Source organism: Marmota monax, unplaced genomic scaffold, assembly GCF_021218885.2.
Source record: "Marmota monax isolate L192 unplaced genomic scaffold, Marmota_monax_Labrador192_F-V1.1 WCK01_AAM20220418_F8-fsc00256, whole genome shotgun sequence".
Taxonomy (NCBI): Eukaryota; Metazoa; Chordata; class Mammalia; order Rodentia; family Sciuridae; genus Marmota; species Marmota monax.
In genome coordinates, this window is record NW_026692286.1 from 1,845,873 (window position 1) to 1,861,573 (window position 15,701).

At 41.9% G+C, this 15,701-nt stretch overlaps 1 protein-coding gene across 11 annotated transcripts in view; it reads right to left on the reverse strand.

Moving 5' to 3' along the window:
• Positions 1–12,844: 12,844 nt before the first annotated feature.
• B3galnt1 (beta-1,3-N-acetylgalactosaminyltransferase 1 (globoside blood group)) overlaps positions 12,845–15,701 on the reverse strand; it is a 29,962-nt gene continuing 27,105 nt past the window's right edge. For all 11 annotated transcript variants that reach the window (XM_058578336.1, XM_046440488.2, XM_058578335.1 and 8 more), the window contains one exon: positions 12,845–14,962. In XM_058578336.1, coding sequence (XP_058434319.1) covers positions 13,933–14,962 — 1,030 coding nt within the window. In that variant the 3' untranslated portion in view covers positions 12,845–13,932. The remainder of the gene's footprint in view (positions 14,963–15,701) is intronic.

Consider the following 15,701-nt stretch of genomic DNA (forward strand, 5'->3'; position numbering starts at 1 on the left):
GCGTCTCTGATTTGATATCAAGTTCCTTGATCCATTTTGAATTCACTTTTGTGCATGGCGAGAGAAAGGGATTCAGTTTCATTTTGTTGCATATGGATTTCCAGTTTTCCCAGCACCATTTGTTGAAGATGCTATCCTTTCTCCATTGCATGCTTTTAGCCCCTTTATCAAATATAAGATAGTTGTAGTTTTGTGGATTGGTTTCTGTGTCCTCTATTCTGTACCATTGGTCCACACGCCTGTTTTGGTACCAGTACCATGCTGTTTTTGTTACTATTGCTCTGTAGTATAGTTTGAAGTCTGGTATCGCTATACCGCCTGATTCACACTTCTTGCTTAGCATTGTTTTTGCTATTCTGGGTCTTTTATTTTTCCATATGAATTTCATGATTGCTTTCTCTATTTCTACAAGAAATGCCATTGGGATTTTGATTGGCATTGCATTAAACCTATAGAGAACTTTTGGTAATATCGCCATTTTGATGATGTTAGTTCTGCCTATCCATGAACAGGGTATATTTTTCCATCTTCTAAGATCTTCTTCTATTTCTCTCTTTAGGGTTCTGTAGTTTTCATTGTATAAGTCTTTCACCTCTTTTGTTAGGTTGATTCCCAAGTATTTTATTTTTTTTGAAGATATTTTGAATGGAGTGGTTGTCCTCATTTCCATTTCAGAGGATTTGTCGCTGATATACAGGAATGCCTTTGATTTATGCGTGTTGATTTTAAATCCTGCCACTTTGCTGAATTCATTTATTAGCTCTAATAGTTTCTTTGTAGAGCCTTTTGGGTCTGCTAGATATAGAATCATATCATCTGCAAATAGTGATAATTTAATTTCTTCTTTTCCTATTTTTATGCCTTTAATTTCTTTCGTCTGTCTAATTGCTCTGGCCAGTGTTTCGAGAACTATGTTGAAGAGAAGTGGAGAGAGAGGGCATCCCTGTCTTGTTCCAGATTTTAGAGGGAATGCCTTCAGTTTTTCTCCATTCAGAATAATGCTAGCCTGAGGCTTAGCATAGATTGCTTTTACAATATTGAGGTATGTTCCTGTTATCCCTAGTTTTTCTAGAGTTTTGAACATAAAGGGATGCTGTACTTTGTCAAATGCTTTTTCCGCATCTATCGAGATGATCATATGGTTCTTATTTTTAAGTCTATTGATGTGGTGAATAACATTTATTGATTTCCGTATATTGAACCAGCCTTGCATCCCAGGGATGAATCCTACTTGATCATGGTGTACAATTTTTTTGATATGTTTTTGTATCCGATTCGCCAGAATTTTATTGAGGATTTTTGCATCTAGGTTCATTAGAGATATTGGTCTGTAGTTTTCTTTCTTTGAAGTGTCTTTGTCTGGTTTAGGTATCAGGGTGATGTTGGCCTCATAGAATGAATTTGGAAGTTCTCCCTCCTTTTCTATTTCCTGAAGTAGCTTGAAAAGTATTGGTATTAGTTCTTCTTTAAAGGTTTTGTAAAATTCTGCTGTATACCCATCGGGACCTGGGCTTTTCTTAGTTGGTAGTCTTTTTATGGTTTCTTCTATCTCCTCAATTGATATTGGTCTGTTTAGGTTTTCTATATCCTCCTGACTCAATCTGGGCAGATCATATGACTTAAGAAATTTATCGATGCCTTCACTATCTTCTAATTTATTGGAGTATAAGGATTCAAAATAGTTTTTGATTATCTTCTGTATTTCTGAAGTGTCTGTTGTGATATTGCCTTTTTCATCCCGTATGCTAGTAATTTGAGTTCTCTCTCTTCTTCTCTTCACTAGCATCGCTAAGGGTCTGTCGATTTTGTTTATTTTTTCAAAGAACCAACTTTTAGTTTTGTCAATTTTTTCAATTGTTTCTTTTGTTTCGATTTCATTAATTTCAGCTCTGATTTTAATTATTTCTTGCCTTCTACTTCTTTTGCTGTTGTTTTGCTCTTCTTTTTCAAGGATTTTGAGATGAAGTATGAGATCATTTATTTGTTGGTTTTTTCTTTTTTTAAGGAATGAACTCCAAGCAATGAATTTTCCTCTTAGAACTGCTTTCAATGTGTCCCATAGATTCTGATATGTTGTGTCTGTGTTTTCATTTATCTCTAAGAATTTTTTAATTTCCTCCTTGATGTCTTCTATAACCCATTGATCATTCAGTAACCTATTGTTCATTCTCCAATTGATGTATGCTTTTTCCTTCCTTCTTTTATCGTTGATTTTCAGTTTCATTCCATTATGATCAGATAAGATGCATGGTAATATCTCTACTCCTTTATATTGTCTAAGAGTTGCCCTGTGACATAATATATGATCTATTTTTGAGAAGGATCCATGTGCTGCTGAGAAAAAAGTGTAACTGCTTGATGTTGGGTGGTATACTCTATATATGTCAATTAGGTCTAGGTTATTAATAGTGTTATTGAGTTCTATAGTTTCCTTATTCAACTTTTGTTTGGAAGATCTGTCCAGTGGCGAGAGAGGTGTGTTGAAGTCTCCCATGATTATGGTGTGGTGGTCTATTAGACTCTTAAACTTGAGAAGAGTTTGTTTGACGAACATAGCTGCACCATTGTTTGGGGCATAAATATTTATGATTGTTATGTCTTGTTGGTGTATGGTTCCCTTAAGCAGTATGTAGTGTCCCTCTTTATCTCTTTTGATTAACTTTGGCTTGAAATCTATTTTATTTGATATGAGTATGGACACTCCTGCTTGTTTCCGAAGTCCATATGAGTGATATGATTTTTCCCAACCTTTCACCTTCAGCCTATGTATGTCTTTTCCTATCAAATGCGTCTCCTGTAGGCAGCATATTGTTGGGTCTTGTTTTGTGATCCATTCTACTAGCCTGTGTCTCTTAATTGGTGAGTTTAAGCCATTAACATTTAGGGTTATTATTGAGATATGGGTTGTTCTTCCAGCCATATTTGTTCATTTCTGTTACTAAACATTGTTTGTTTTCCTCTTTGATTGTTTCCCCCCCCTTTACTGTCCTACCTCCCACTGTTGGTTTTCATTGTTATTTTCCATTTCCTCTTCCTGTAATACTTTGGCTAGGATGTTTTGAAGAGATGGTTTTCTAGCTGCGAATTCTTTAAACTTTTGTTTATCGTGGAAGGTTTTAATTTCATTCTCCATCCTGAAGCTTAATTTCGCTGGATACAGAATTCTTGGTTGGAACCCATTATCTTTCAGTGTTTGAAATATGTTATTCCAGGATCTTCTAGCTTTCAGAGTCTGTGTTGAAAGATCAGCTGTTATCCTGATTGGCTTGCCCCTAAATGTAATCTGCTTCCTTTCTCTTGTAGCTTTTAAAATTCTCTCCTTATTCTGTATGTTGGGCATCTTCATTATAATGTGTCTAGGTGTGGATCTCTTATGATTTTGCACATTCGGCGTCCTGTAGGCTTCTAGGATTTGGGATTCTGTCTCATTCTTCAAGTCTGGGAAGTTTTCTTGTATTATTTCATTGAATAGACTGCTCATTCCTTTGGTTTGGAGCTCTGTACCTTCCTGTATCCCAATGACTCTTAAGTTTGGTCTCTTAATGTTATCCCATAATTCTTGGATGTTCTGCTCATGGTTTCTTAACAGTCTTGCTGAGCTGTCTATGTTCTTTTCCAGTTGAAATACTTTGTCTTCATTGTCTGATGTTCTATCTTCTAAGTGTTCTACTCTGTTGGTAGTATTCTCCATTGAGTTTTTAAGTTGGTTTATTGCTTCCTGCATTTCTAGGATTTCTGATTGCTTGTTTTTTATAACCTCTATCTCCCTGTATAGTTGATCCTTTGCTTCCTGGATTTGTTTGCGTAATTCGTTGTCGAAGTGATCTTTCATTGTCTGATTTTGCTGTTTAATGTCTTCCTTGATACTCCAGATCATCTGAAGCATGTATATCCTGAATTCTTTATCTGACATTCCATCTGCTGCAGCTGTTACCTCTTCTAAAGTTGCGTTGACCTGCATTGCTTGTGGTCCTTTCTTTCCTTGTCTTTTCATACTGCTTGCGTATCTTTCCTGCAGGTGCGGGCGGCGGCTCTGCTCTCTCCTTATTCCAATTGGGGTGTCGTGGCTACCACGCCGGCAGGTCACTGGGCCTGTTCTGGGAGTTGGTGGCGGCTCTGTTCTGCCCCTACTCCAATTGGGGTGAAGTGTCTGTCGTACCAGCAGGCCACTGGGCCTGTCCCGCTGGTCGGTCGCAGATCTGCCCACCTTTCTGGCACGGGTGGAGGCTCTGCTTTGCCCCTACTCCAATTGGGGTGTCGTGACTACCCCGCCTGCAGGATGCTGGGTCTGTTCCTGGCAAGGGAGGCGACTCTGCTCTGTCACTACTCCAATTAGGGTGGTGTTTGTACCATGCCGGCAGGCTCCTGGGCCTGATCCGCCGGTCTGTTGTAGGTCTGCCTACCTTGAAGGCGCGGGCGGCGGATCTGCCCTGCCCCTCCTACCACGCCTGCGGACCCCTGGGCCTGATCTGCAGGTTGATCACTGGTCTGCTCACCCTGCGGGCACGGGTGGCGGTTCCGCTCCACCCCCACTCCAATTGGGGTCACGTGACCACCACACCGGCAGGGCCTGATCCGGGCGTGGGATAAGGATCTGCTCTGCCCCTACTCGAGTTGGGGTGACGTGTGTACCACACTGGCAGGCCACTGGGCCTGACCCGCCAGGCTGTCACAGGTCTGTTTACCTTGCAAGCGCGAAGGGCGGCTCTGCCCTGCCCCTCCTACCACGCCCATGTACTACTGGGTCGTGGGTCTGCCCACCTGGCGGGTGTGGGTGGCGGCTCCGCTCCGCCCCCTCTCCAATTGGGGTCACGCGGTCACCACGCTGGCGAGCCGCTGGGCCTGCTCCGGGGGCTGGCGTCGGCCCGGCTCCTTCCCTCTGGCTCGAGGACAAATTGAGGAGACTCGGGTGACTGAGCCTCACCCCCCTTACCAGGAGACCAACTGCTTATGTCACCGCTGGTATTGATGAAGATCTCTCCTCCACCGCTTTCTGCTGACATCAGATCTCTGCCATGTTGGTATCCTATGCGAATGGCAGCATTTCGTTCCCCTTGCCGGGCAACCCAAGCAATGGGTGAGTCCTGACCTGCCCTCAGCAGGACCCGGACCGAGACACAGTTTCCGCGGGCTCCTAGCCCCGGTCCAGGGAAGTTCCGGGAGCCGGAACTCGGCCGCTCCGTGCTCGGTGTAAGCTCCTATAAGTGTAAGCTCCAAGAAGCAGCCCCCGCGGGCTCAGTTCCGGGAGCCGGAATTCGGCCGCTTAGTGCTTGGTGTATGCTCTGATAGTAGCAGGGTCCAAGAAGCAGCCTCCGCGGGCTCCGCAGCCCTGAGCCAGGGCGGTTCCGGGACGGTTCCGGGAGCCGGAACTCGGCCGCTCTGTGCTCGGTGTAAGCTCCTATAAGTGTAAGCTCCAAGAAGCAGTCCCCGCGGGCTCAGTTCCGGGAGCTGGAATTCGGCTTCTTGGTGCTTCGTGTTTGCTCTGATAGTAGCAGGGTCCAAGAAGCAGCCTCCGCAGGCTCCGCAGCCCTGAGCCAGGGCGGTTCCGGGACGGTTCCGGGAGCCGGAACTCGGCCGCCCCGCGCTCCGTGTTCACTCCGATAAGATCAGATTTTAAGAAGCCCCCAGGCGCTGAACCCTAGCAATCTGTCTGCAAGCTGCAGGCGAATTGCAGCCTGAAATTACCTGTTCTATGGCTGAATGAGCTGCGGTCAGTCAAAAACAGGTGTGGTGACGTCAGTTTACCAACATGGTGGCTGCTGGCCTCCTCTGTGGTCTGACCGGTGTGGAGAACCGAGATGGACCGCTTCCTTCCCCCGTCTCGAACCCAGAATTCAGCCCTGAGTGCGGTGCTTGCGCGTCTGGCAGAAACTGCAGCGCTGTAACCCTGCGTCTCTATCCCAGCGCGCCTTGCAGACTCTAGCCGCGGGGCGATTTGCTGAATAAGCAGTGTTACCCTCCGTGCGACAAACCTCTCGCGTTTGAGTCCCCGTAGCCGATCCTCATGCGATGGAAATCCTTCCTCCAGGTTCCGGCGCACCCCACTATTGCTGGAAATTCCTAACAAGATATCCTTTAGCCGTCCTGACTTGTCATACTCCCACACAGTGAAGCAGCACACGGGGGTAATGCACTCCCCTCGCCGCCATCTTCCCTCCAAGTTCTTTTTTCCGCTTTTTAAATTCGTGCATTATAGTTGTACAAATTGATGGGATTTGTTTGTTATTGCACTTTTGTACATGCACACTAAAATGTTCTTTTAAAATGTGCTTTGTTCATAACTTAAGGTTCACTAAAGGAGAAAAATAATGTGCAGAAAATTTAAAGGTACACATATGAAAAGAAGTCCAGTAATGAAAGTAGTTAACCTCATCCTACTATTCATTCAGCTAAAAGAGAATTGATTTTCACTCAAATTTTGAATACCAAATTAACCCCTATTTACTGTTTTTAAACTATTCTTGTTTTGAAACCTTGAAAAACTTCACTTTGAATAATTTGATTATAGCAGCTTGGAGGAAGTGAAACACTTCAAGACCTGCGTCCACAGCCCTAGTCAATTGCCCATAGACTCTCTCCTGCTTCTCATTTATGAAGAAGGCTGAGTGAGTGCTGTTATTATCTGGCCTGAAGCCTTTTCTGGTGGTATTCAGTAAGTAAGCTGTGAAAGGCAAGCAAATGGTCCCTGGCCTCTCCTCTTGTCCCAAATGAGAAGACCTGGCTTGGTTACTAAGCAATGGGTCCTCCGTCCTTTCTAGTCTTGAAAAAAAAGATTTCAGTCAGGAGATACAGCATAAGCATAAAGGGTTTATTTAGCCAAGGAAAAGTAAGAGAACACAGAGCATGCTGAACCAAAAGAAGAGGCAGACTGGGGTTTTCCACCTGGTAGATCTGAAACCCTCCCTCCTGGTGTTTTACGCATTTGGAGCAGTTACTGAGGTTCCCTCTGGTGTTTTAGTGTGCAGGTGCTGATTTCACCACATTGGAAAATTTCCCATTAGTACCTAAGCAAAACACAAGGGTTGGGTGGTCAAAACTACAATGTGAATGGTATTACAATGAACCTAGGGTCACCCAGAGAACTGTGCCTCTGTGCTCTGGGAAATGCCCATAGTTGAAAAGTTTTCTGAGGTTCCCACTCACAGACACCCCCTGGGGATTGAACCCAGGGGTGCTCTACCACCTACCTACATCTCCAGCCTTTTTAATTTGATTTCCTCTGAGACAGGGTCTTACCAAGTTGCCCAGGTTGGCCTTGAACTTGTGATCCTCCTGCCTCACCCTCTAGGGTAACTGGGATCACAGGAGTGCACCACTATGCCTGGTCAGTTCTTTTTAGTTTTAAGAAGGAAGTACAAGGCATGTTCTCTACCTTGAGGTGGAGTGATCTTTTTTCATGGAGATGGAGGAACCCTATTCTCCCTTCCCCAACCCTGTCCCCCTGTATGTGTCCACCTGTGGTCCTGCTCTAACAGCTCCCCACTGTGATGGTTCACTGGTGAGAGCTGAACACACTCTTCAGGGCTACAGCCTACAACCCATGAATTTTGCTTCTTCTTTTTCCCTGCTCTCAGTGTATATGTAACTGTAGACCTTGCTGCCTAAAATGGAAGGCAATCACTTGTGGAGGAATGACAGGAGCCATTTCTGATTTCTTCCATTTCCAGTTCATGGTGCGGGAGAGGCTGCTCACTGGGGTTGGGCTCCATCCTCCTGCAGTATCTACTGAGACCTTTAGAGATTGCAGATCAAAAATCAGTTGGTTTCTCTCTTCCACATTTGAAATTCAGTTTGATTTCTCTCTTATCACATCGGCCCACTCACCACTACTGGAACAGTCCCCCTGGGAAGAGAAACTATTCCTCATGTTCCTATCATAAGGATGCTCTCCACTGTAACAGACCGCTGGCTCATCCAGGTGGTGCACACCAGTAATCCCAGGGACTCAGGAGGAAGCTGAGGCAGGACGATCACAAACTCAAAGCCTCCACAATTTACAGTTTTGTGTCAAGATTAAAAATTTAAAAATGGCTGAGGCTGTGGCTCAGAGGTAGACTCTTTGTAGGTTCAATTCTCAGTACCAAAGTACTGAAACAAACAAAACACAAACAAAAAACCCCAGATCACTGGGCTTACCAGATTGATTACTTTTCATACTCAGGGTCCAGAAGTATGTGGGCTCAAGTTTGTTTTGGTGGCTTAACACTGTCAAAAAGGACTAGACTCATCACCTTAGCTCTCCTATAGGATCCAAAAGGTTGCTGCAAATGTTGGAATACAGACATCACATCTGACCAAAGGAAATCTTTCTCTTTTGTCTTTTTTATTAGGAAGGAGCACCCCAGAAGCTCACCAGCAGACATCCCTGGGGTCTTACCTAGCTGATCACTGTTCACATGCTTAATTGCTGTGGGAGGCAGCCCACTGACAACACAGCATGCTGGGTTGGGGCTCAGTGGCAAGCCCAGCCTCTGACCCACTACAGCCTCAAACTCTCCACGGCAGTCTCTGATCCCTCTTTTTACCTTTACCTAAATATGCCCAAACATTTATGTTGTTAAAAAAAATTATCTTCATTATTGAGAATGAAGCAATAAAATATTTTTTTAAAAATAGAAAAAGGCTTCAAAAGGCAATTCCTGTTAACATTTTGGTATGTTTTTTTCTTGCCTGTTTCTGTACAGGTTCTGCATATGTAGCAAGACAAGTGACATTTAAAATGTCCCAGCAGCTTCTGCAACCTTTTAAGAGAATGGCAACATTTATCTTTAGATAAGTATCTTTTTATCTGGGAAATGCCTTGAATGGACTTCTTTCAGAGAGAATATAAGTACCATTCACCTCTACCCTGCCTTCCACTGGTATGAAAGGCAACAGTGAAACAGAGGGTTCAATTGAGACATTTTGGAAATTCCTTATGGGTAACACACAACAGAGGTAGAATGCACAGGTAGAAAGAAGTGTCAGATGCGGGGAGAGAAGGCTTGGCTCCAGGCACAAAACAATTCCTTGATAAGAAATATTTTCATTATCTGTTTAAACCACCCCCAAAATTGGTAGCATAAAGCAAAATTTATGATTTCTTAATATTTTGTGAGTTTATAAGGATCCATTGGGAAGCCCTCAATTAGGGACTCATGCAAACTTGTTGTCTGAAGACTCCAGGATGAGGTCTTCACTTCATGTCTGGTGCATCAGCTGCCTCAGCAGGAGCAATGGAGGATGGCTGGGCATCTCCCTCGCACATGGCCTCTCCATGTGGCTGACCTGGGCTTCCTTGCAGCACAGCGTCTCAGGGAAGTTAGACTTCTTTTGGAAACATGCAGTCCAAAAGGAGGAGCCACAAGCTGCAAGCTTCTTTTGACCTGTTCTTGGGAGTTACACAGCATCTTTTGTCTGAAAGTTTCAGTTGATTACAGGGGGATTGCTCCGAGTGAGCATGGGTGGGATCTATACAAAGAAGCACATCAGTGGGTTCACTAGAGGTTTTACCTTTCAAGACCATTACCACAAGAAACAACTGGCAAGTTCCTAGGAGCAGCAATGTCAGATTTTGAATTTGAAGATCTTGAATTTCCCAGGTAGTAATTATCTTTATGATTTTCAAACTATGTAAAATGCTAAAATTCACAGCAATCTTGTATTAGCGAGGCTTTGGGAGGGAAATAAAAGTAGGTGAAGTAAAGCTGAAGTTCTCTGAAAAAACAAAAAGAAAATTCATTTATATTAAAGATTCTGCAGACTGGTTGACCTTGGCTGAGTAGAATATCCTGACAGTGGAGAGATGGAATGTTTTAGCTCGAGAGCCAAAATTATCTTTGGCTATCCTAATCCCTTTAAGTCATTTGCTTTCAACCTCTGTATCTGACCTAACATCCTCCTATTTAGGTAAAACTCTGAGAATATTTCACTAAGCTTAACAGACCTGTAGCCTCCACCAACCCTAAAGCTAAAAATGCTGTAACATCTCAAATCTATAGAAAAGATTTCTCCTCTTTGCTGTAGTCTACCTACCTAAGACCCCCACCAAGTGTTTTGTAATGGTACTTTTGTTCTGTGGCTATAAAAGTTCACCTTTTCCATGGCCAAACACATCATTCAGGGTAAGCTGAATCCATATTCCTGGGCAATGGTCACTCGAGTATATCTGTCTCAGAATGAATTATTTATTTCCTCTAGAATTATTTGATATTGACAATGCCATCATCTAAGAGAAGTATGAGAAGAGGTGACAGAGCCACAGGCTACAAGGGCCATAGCTAGGAAAGGGTGGTGGTAGAGGCAGGCTGTGGCTGACAAGAATCATAAGCCACTTCCCTACTCTCTTATCTTCACACTGTGGCTTATGGACTTCCTAAAGTGTAGTACATGGGGCTGAAAACTTCTATTTGGATATTGACGAGAGGGGAAGGATCAAGGATTTGGTTATATATAAGGGTACACAGAGCTCAGACCTCATTACACATTTACCTCTTAAATCTTTATTTTAGATAAATTTGGGCTCATAACAAAAAGCCTATAACTTAATACACACCAGCATTTGCCATTTATTTTGATGGACTCACAAATTTAACTACACATGGGAAAATCCAAGCAAGGGAGTGTGATGGAGTCCCAATGAGAATTGGTCTTTGACTCACAAAAAATCCAATTGATTTAATGTAAAAGATATGAAGTCCAAGTGGATTATAGGATACACGAGCCCCAAATGTGGCTTGCCACATTTTCCATATTCAGCTTCCTATCCTTTTATCTCCATCCTGCAATAATTGCCCACCAGACCTCAAGAAAATAAGCTGCATCACCACCTCATGCTCAGAAGTATTTTCAATATAAATAGCTCAGTTCTGCCTGCTGTGCATCTGGAGAGTTGATGGAAACACAATAATGCCAAGGCCATTTAGGGTAGAACCAAGGAAAGATTAAAGAGGGTGAAAAGCAGAGCTCTCTGAGAAGGGCAAAACCCCAAAGCATCAATTCCAAGTGAGCCAGAAAAACTTCTACTTGAGCCAGCTCAAAATATGTGTTAATTTTCCATTGCTCTGACAAAATACTTGAGATGATAATTAACTTAAAAGGAGGAAAGGTGTATTTTAGCCTACAGTTTCAGTTCATGGTCTCTTGGCTTCAATGCTTTTCAGTCTGTGGCAAGACAGAATATCACAGCAGAAAAGCACTGTTCACCTCATGGTGGCCAGGACATGACACAGAGGGAGGGGTAGGGACCAGGGTCCCCATATCCCCTTCAAGGGCATGCTCCCAGTGGCCTAACTTCCTTCCATAAGATCCAGCCTTCTAAAGGTTCCACCACCTCCCAATAGTTCCACAGGCTGGTGACCAAGACTTTAGTATATAGGTGTTTCAGGGACATTTAAGATCCAAACCCTAACAAAACCACAGGCCCCTGAGTCCCCTTTCCTTTTCACACAGTAGTACAGATTACAATGATGCACTAGATTCATCCCCTATGACCTGCAGTTACTTCCTGTGAGAGGAATCCACTTCTCCATCCCTGTCACTGGGTTTAGGATTGAATTTGTTTTGGCCAGTGGATGTATATGCCACTGTATTTCACCAGCTGCTTTTTTCCTTCCCTCTATGAGAATCGTGAGTTCCAGGCAGGAGCTGCCTTTCAGCCTGTGTTCTGGAATGAGAAGACACAGGGAGCAGGACCTCAGTCAGCCACGCACAACCAGTGAAAGGCAATGTGGGTTTAAAGAAAACATGATGGTCCTCACCCCTGAGACCTAGATGTTCCTGCAGCATAATCTTGTGTGTGTGTGTGGGGGGGGGCGGGGGGGCTGGAGATTGAACCTAGGGCCTTGTGCATGTGAGACAAGCACTCTACCAACTGAGCTATATCCCCAGCCCACCTGCAGCATAATCTAACAAAAGCTAACTAAGGTGCTAGGGGTCACAGACTTAGTGCTCACAGCAAGTGAAGCAGAGTATGTGGTAAGACCATGGGATGACCAGGTTGTGGTAGCTGGGATGGACGCACAGTGTAAGGGTAGATTCCAGTATTAAACTTAGTTATATGAGTTAAAATTTAAAAAGGCTGCTGATTTGGTTAGCCACCACAGGGCTAATATTTACTACCTGAAAGGTTAAGAAACATACAGGTAAAAATGAAAAATACAATGACCCAACTGTTTTTCATAATTGTTTTAGAGATCTCCTAGGAATCTTTAGTTCAGAAGGAACAATCCTTTAAACTCTGGGTCCTCCCTACCCAGGTCTTTTCTTAGAATGAAAGGAAATTATTTTTTATTTTAAAAGTTCTCTCTAAAAATCCTGAGTTAGATTCTCAAGCTTCAATATAATCTGCAACACTGATCAAATGTAATCATCAGTCTTTAAAGTGACTTCTATACACAATGGGGATTACCAAGGGCATAAATTGATTCCATGGAGCATTTCATTTAATTGATTTTATCATAACTGTATCAGGTCTGATCCCAGGAAAAAAGAAATAGCCTTGTTATAGAGAACCACAGATTATGGCAGCTTTAATTTAGGTTAGATTTTTCATATAGGTGAATTGTAAATATCTGAGTATTACAAGAGCTGACTACATACTTTCAAGCTTTTATTTCCTGTCAAAGGATTTGATATTTTGCTCTCTTATAATTAAGAAGAAAGGATTACTTATCTCAAATCAATTCTAACAGAAAATTGTATAATCCCAGGAATATGGGGCAATATTCCTTTTTAACCTACTAGTAGCATTTCCAACAAAGGATACATCAGTGCTTCTATGAAAGCACATGGGACATAAATCAGACGTGACTTCAGACTACGTATAAGGCCCTTTTTGATTACAAACAATAACAGCAACATCTTGTTTCTTTTTTTTCCTCTTTATTCACAAGTTGATTGTTAATGAGAAAACACACAGGGTAAGATTAACATTGCAACTTGGATCTTCAGTCTTGTTTTTCTAACCCAAATACTGATAAAGGACACTCTTCTCATAACATTCTGTCCTCTCCCTTCTTTTGTGCCTTCAGAGTCCTTTCTAAAAGGAAATACACTGCCTAGCATTCTATATAATTTCTAAGTTCCAGGGGAAAAATGAAACAGATAAAGTGATATCTAAGAACACTGAGAACTATAGCTTCAAAAACAAGACAATAACTCAGATTTTCTTGTTTTAATTATTCTTTACATTACCACAGTAAAATATAAAATGAAGTCCAAGAGAGTACTGATACTCAATAAATGAACTATGACTTTCACATTAATGGGGCTATCAATAATAAACTGATCAATGAAGTAACTGGAACAAAGCTCAAATATAAAAATTGATTCACTATTCTATTATACAGTATTGAAACCACCATAATAACATTTTAAACACCCAGAAAGTTTGAAGTAACATTAAATAATAACTGGTAACTCCAAAATGCCGCAACATCTTTAAGTGCCTTCTGAATGACCAAAAACAGATATAATTAATTTTGTTCAGTATAATGTCAGTGAAGTTTTTTTTTTACACAGAACTATATAGTTTTTAAAAATTGGTAACCCATGTAAGATACACACTAAACCCTTAAGTGACTAAACTGTTCAATAAATAGAACTCCACACTGCTTTGCTGTTACGGACTAATGAGCTTATAATTAAGAAAACCCTTTTAGGAAATTCTAGTCTATAGAATGACATGTTCAATGTTTGGCCCTATTAATTTTCAGGCAAAAACCTGATTCCTTTATAAGATATTTAATTCCTCTGAATACCACTTTTAAGGGACTTGAATTTTGTCAAAATAAATCACTAGTAATGTGTGGCCCTCCAATCTATGTGTTCTCCATGATCTCAGTTCAGTGTGAGCCAGCACACTGACTTTTCCATGAGTTCTCCACAGCACCAACTTTAAGACTTTTCCACAAAGCATCCTGCCCTTCTCTAGATTTTTGGTAGAGTGTAAAGTTAATAATGGCATGTGGTGTTCCTTAGCATAACCTGCCAAAATGTGATGATTTCCTTGGAAGAAAAGCCATGGGCTGCAATCACACGTCTGAGTTGACAGACATCCAAATGGATTCTATATAAAAAGAAAAGGTTTGTGTCTTCTGGAATATGAATGTCCACTTTTAACAAATTCAAACAGATCCCGACATAAACATCTTCGAACTTGATGGGTTTTACATGACCCATCATTTCATAGATCCTTGGCACCAAATCTCTGGACATTATATAACCCAGCCCACTGCAGTAGGGAGGGAACACCTTGAAAGGATACTCCTGGTATGAAATATGGTTTTTCTGGTAAAATCCTCTGTAGGAGTAATTATCAATGAGAGGATAACCTGTGAAAAACTTCTCTGAGTGGTTTAAATTTAAAAGATACTTCACTAAATTACCAGTATTGATGAAAACGTCAGTGTCTGTCTTCATGATGTACTTGGCATTGGGGCAAAACTCAGTTACCCACCTGAAAGCCATAATGGTTTTCAAGGTCAGGTTGTTATATGTGTCTAAAAAATCTTGTCGTATTATGTCACCATAAAGAAGGTGCTCCTCTTCTAAGGACAACGCTAACATTTTGTCTTCCCTTTCAGCTTGCTGGCCTAGTAAGAAAAATGTAAGAACCTCATATCCCCACCAAGACTTTTTTTCACCCCAAGTAACCCTAATGGCCTGCCTGGCTTTCACATCTGAGGGGTGTGAGGTCACTAGGATGACCAGAAATGGGTTTTGATGAGAGCAGTTTGAATGCTCTCGAAGTGTAAAGCGAAAGTCTTGTCTATAAATTGGCTCATACTCATAGAAGTACATCCAGTTCACACGCTCTATCACGTTATAGTGGGGAAGGCTGAGGTACCACATCACAAGGAAACTCAGGAGAGACAGCAGCAGAAGGCTCCACTTGAGGGATCTCAGTGACATCCTACTGGGAAGGGTAGTTAAGAGAGTCAGGGCCATCCACAGCAGCTGGGAAGGACGTAAGGCACAGGTTCTAGAAGATTTATAAAAAATTGGGTTAGCACTCCACCATTCAAAACATATTTTCAATTGGTATTTGAGAACAAAGGATGCAAAGCAAAACCCCAAATCCTGACTTGAATGAATCTACTTAACTTCATTTAACTATAAGCAAATGATACCAACAATCAAAAGTGTACTTTAGCTTTTACATCAAGACCAAGGTTAAGGCATATCTTTCAATTATTTTGAAATGAATACTTCTTATCCTATACAAATAACTGTCTTTTATGAAATACGATTTTTTTCTTAGATGCCTGGAAGGACAGAAAGAGATGAGTAATGGTAAATTTAAAAATTAATCTACAATAAAAACAAATGAAATTGTGTTTCTTCTCTTTTTGCTGCCATGGAAAAGAAAATGCAGTAAACGGTTTGATGCAAGGATGTATTACTAGCAACATGTCCAAATAAACCAAGGGTCTTTCTCAGCTGTATGATCTGATTCTACCAAATCTGGAGTAAGGGAAACCCTATGGCAAAAAAATATTTTATTTATACCGCCACTCTCCCTCCTTGGTTGTGTCTCAATTTCCTGTGCCTTTTGTATGTTGGGAAATGGTCTGGGTGTCACTGCTGCTCATAATTAGAAACCACTGAAAGCCCCCAATGAAGCATCCAGGGGAAAAAGTCTGTCTTTAGTATTGAGTTTTCACGTTTCCCATTCCAATCTATTCAGAAATCACACACCAGATCAGAATCATGCAAGGGAA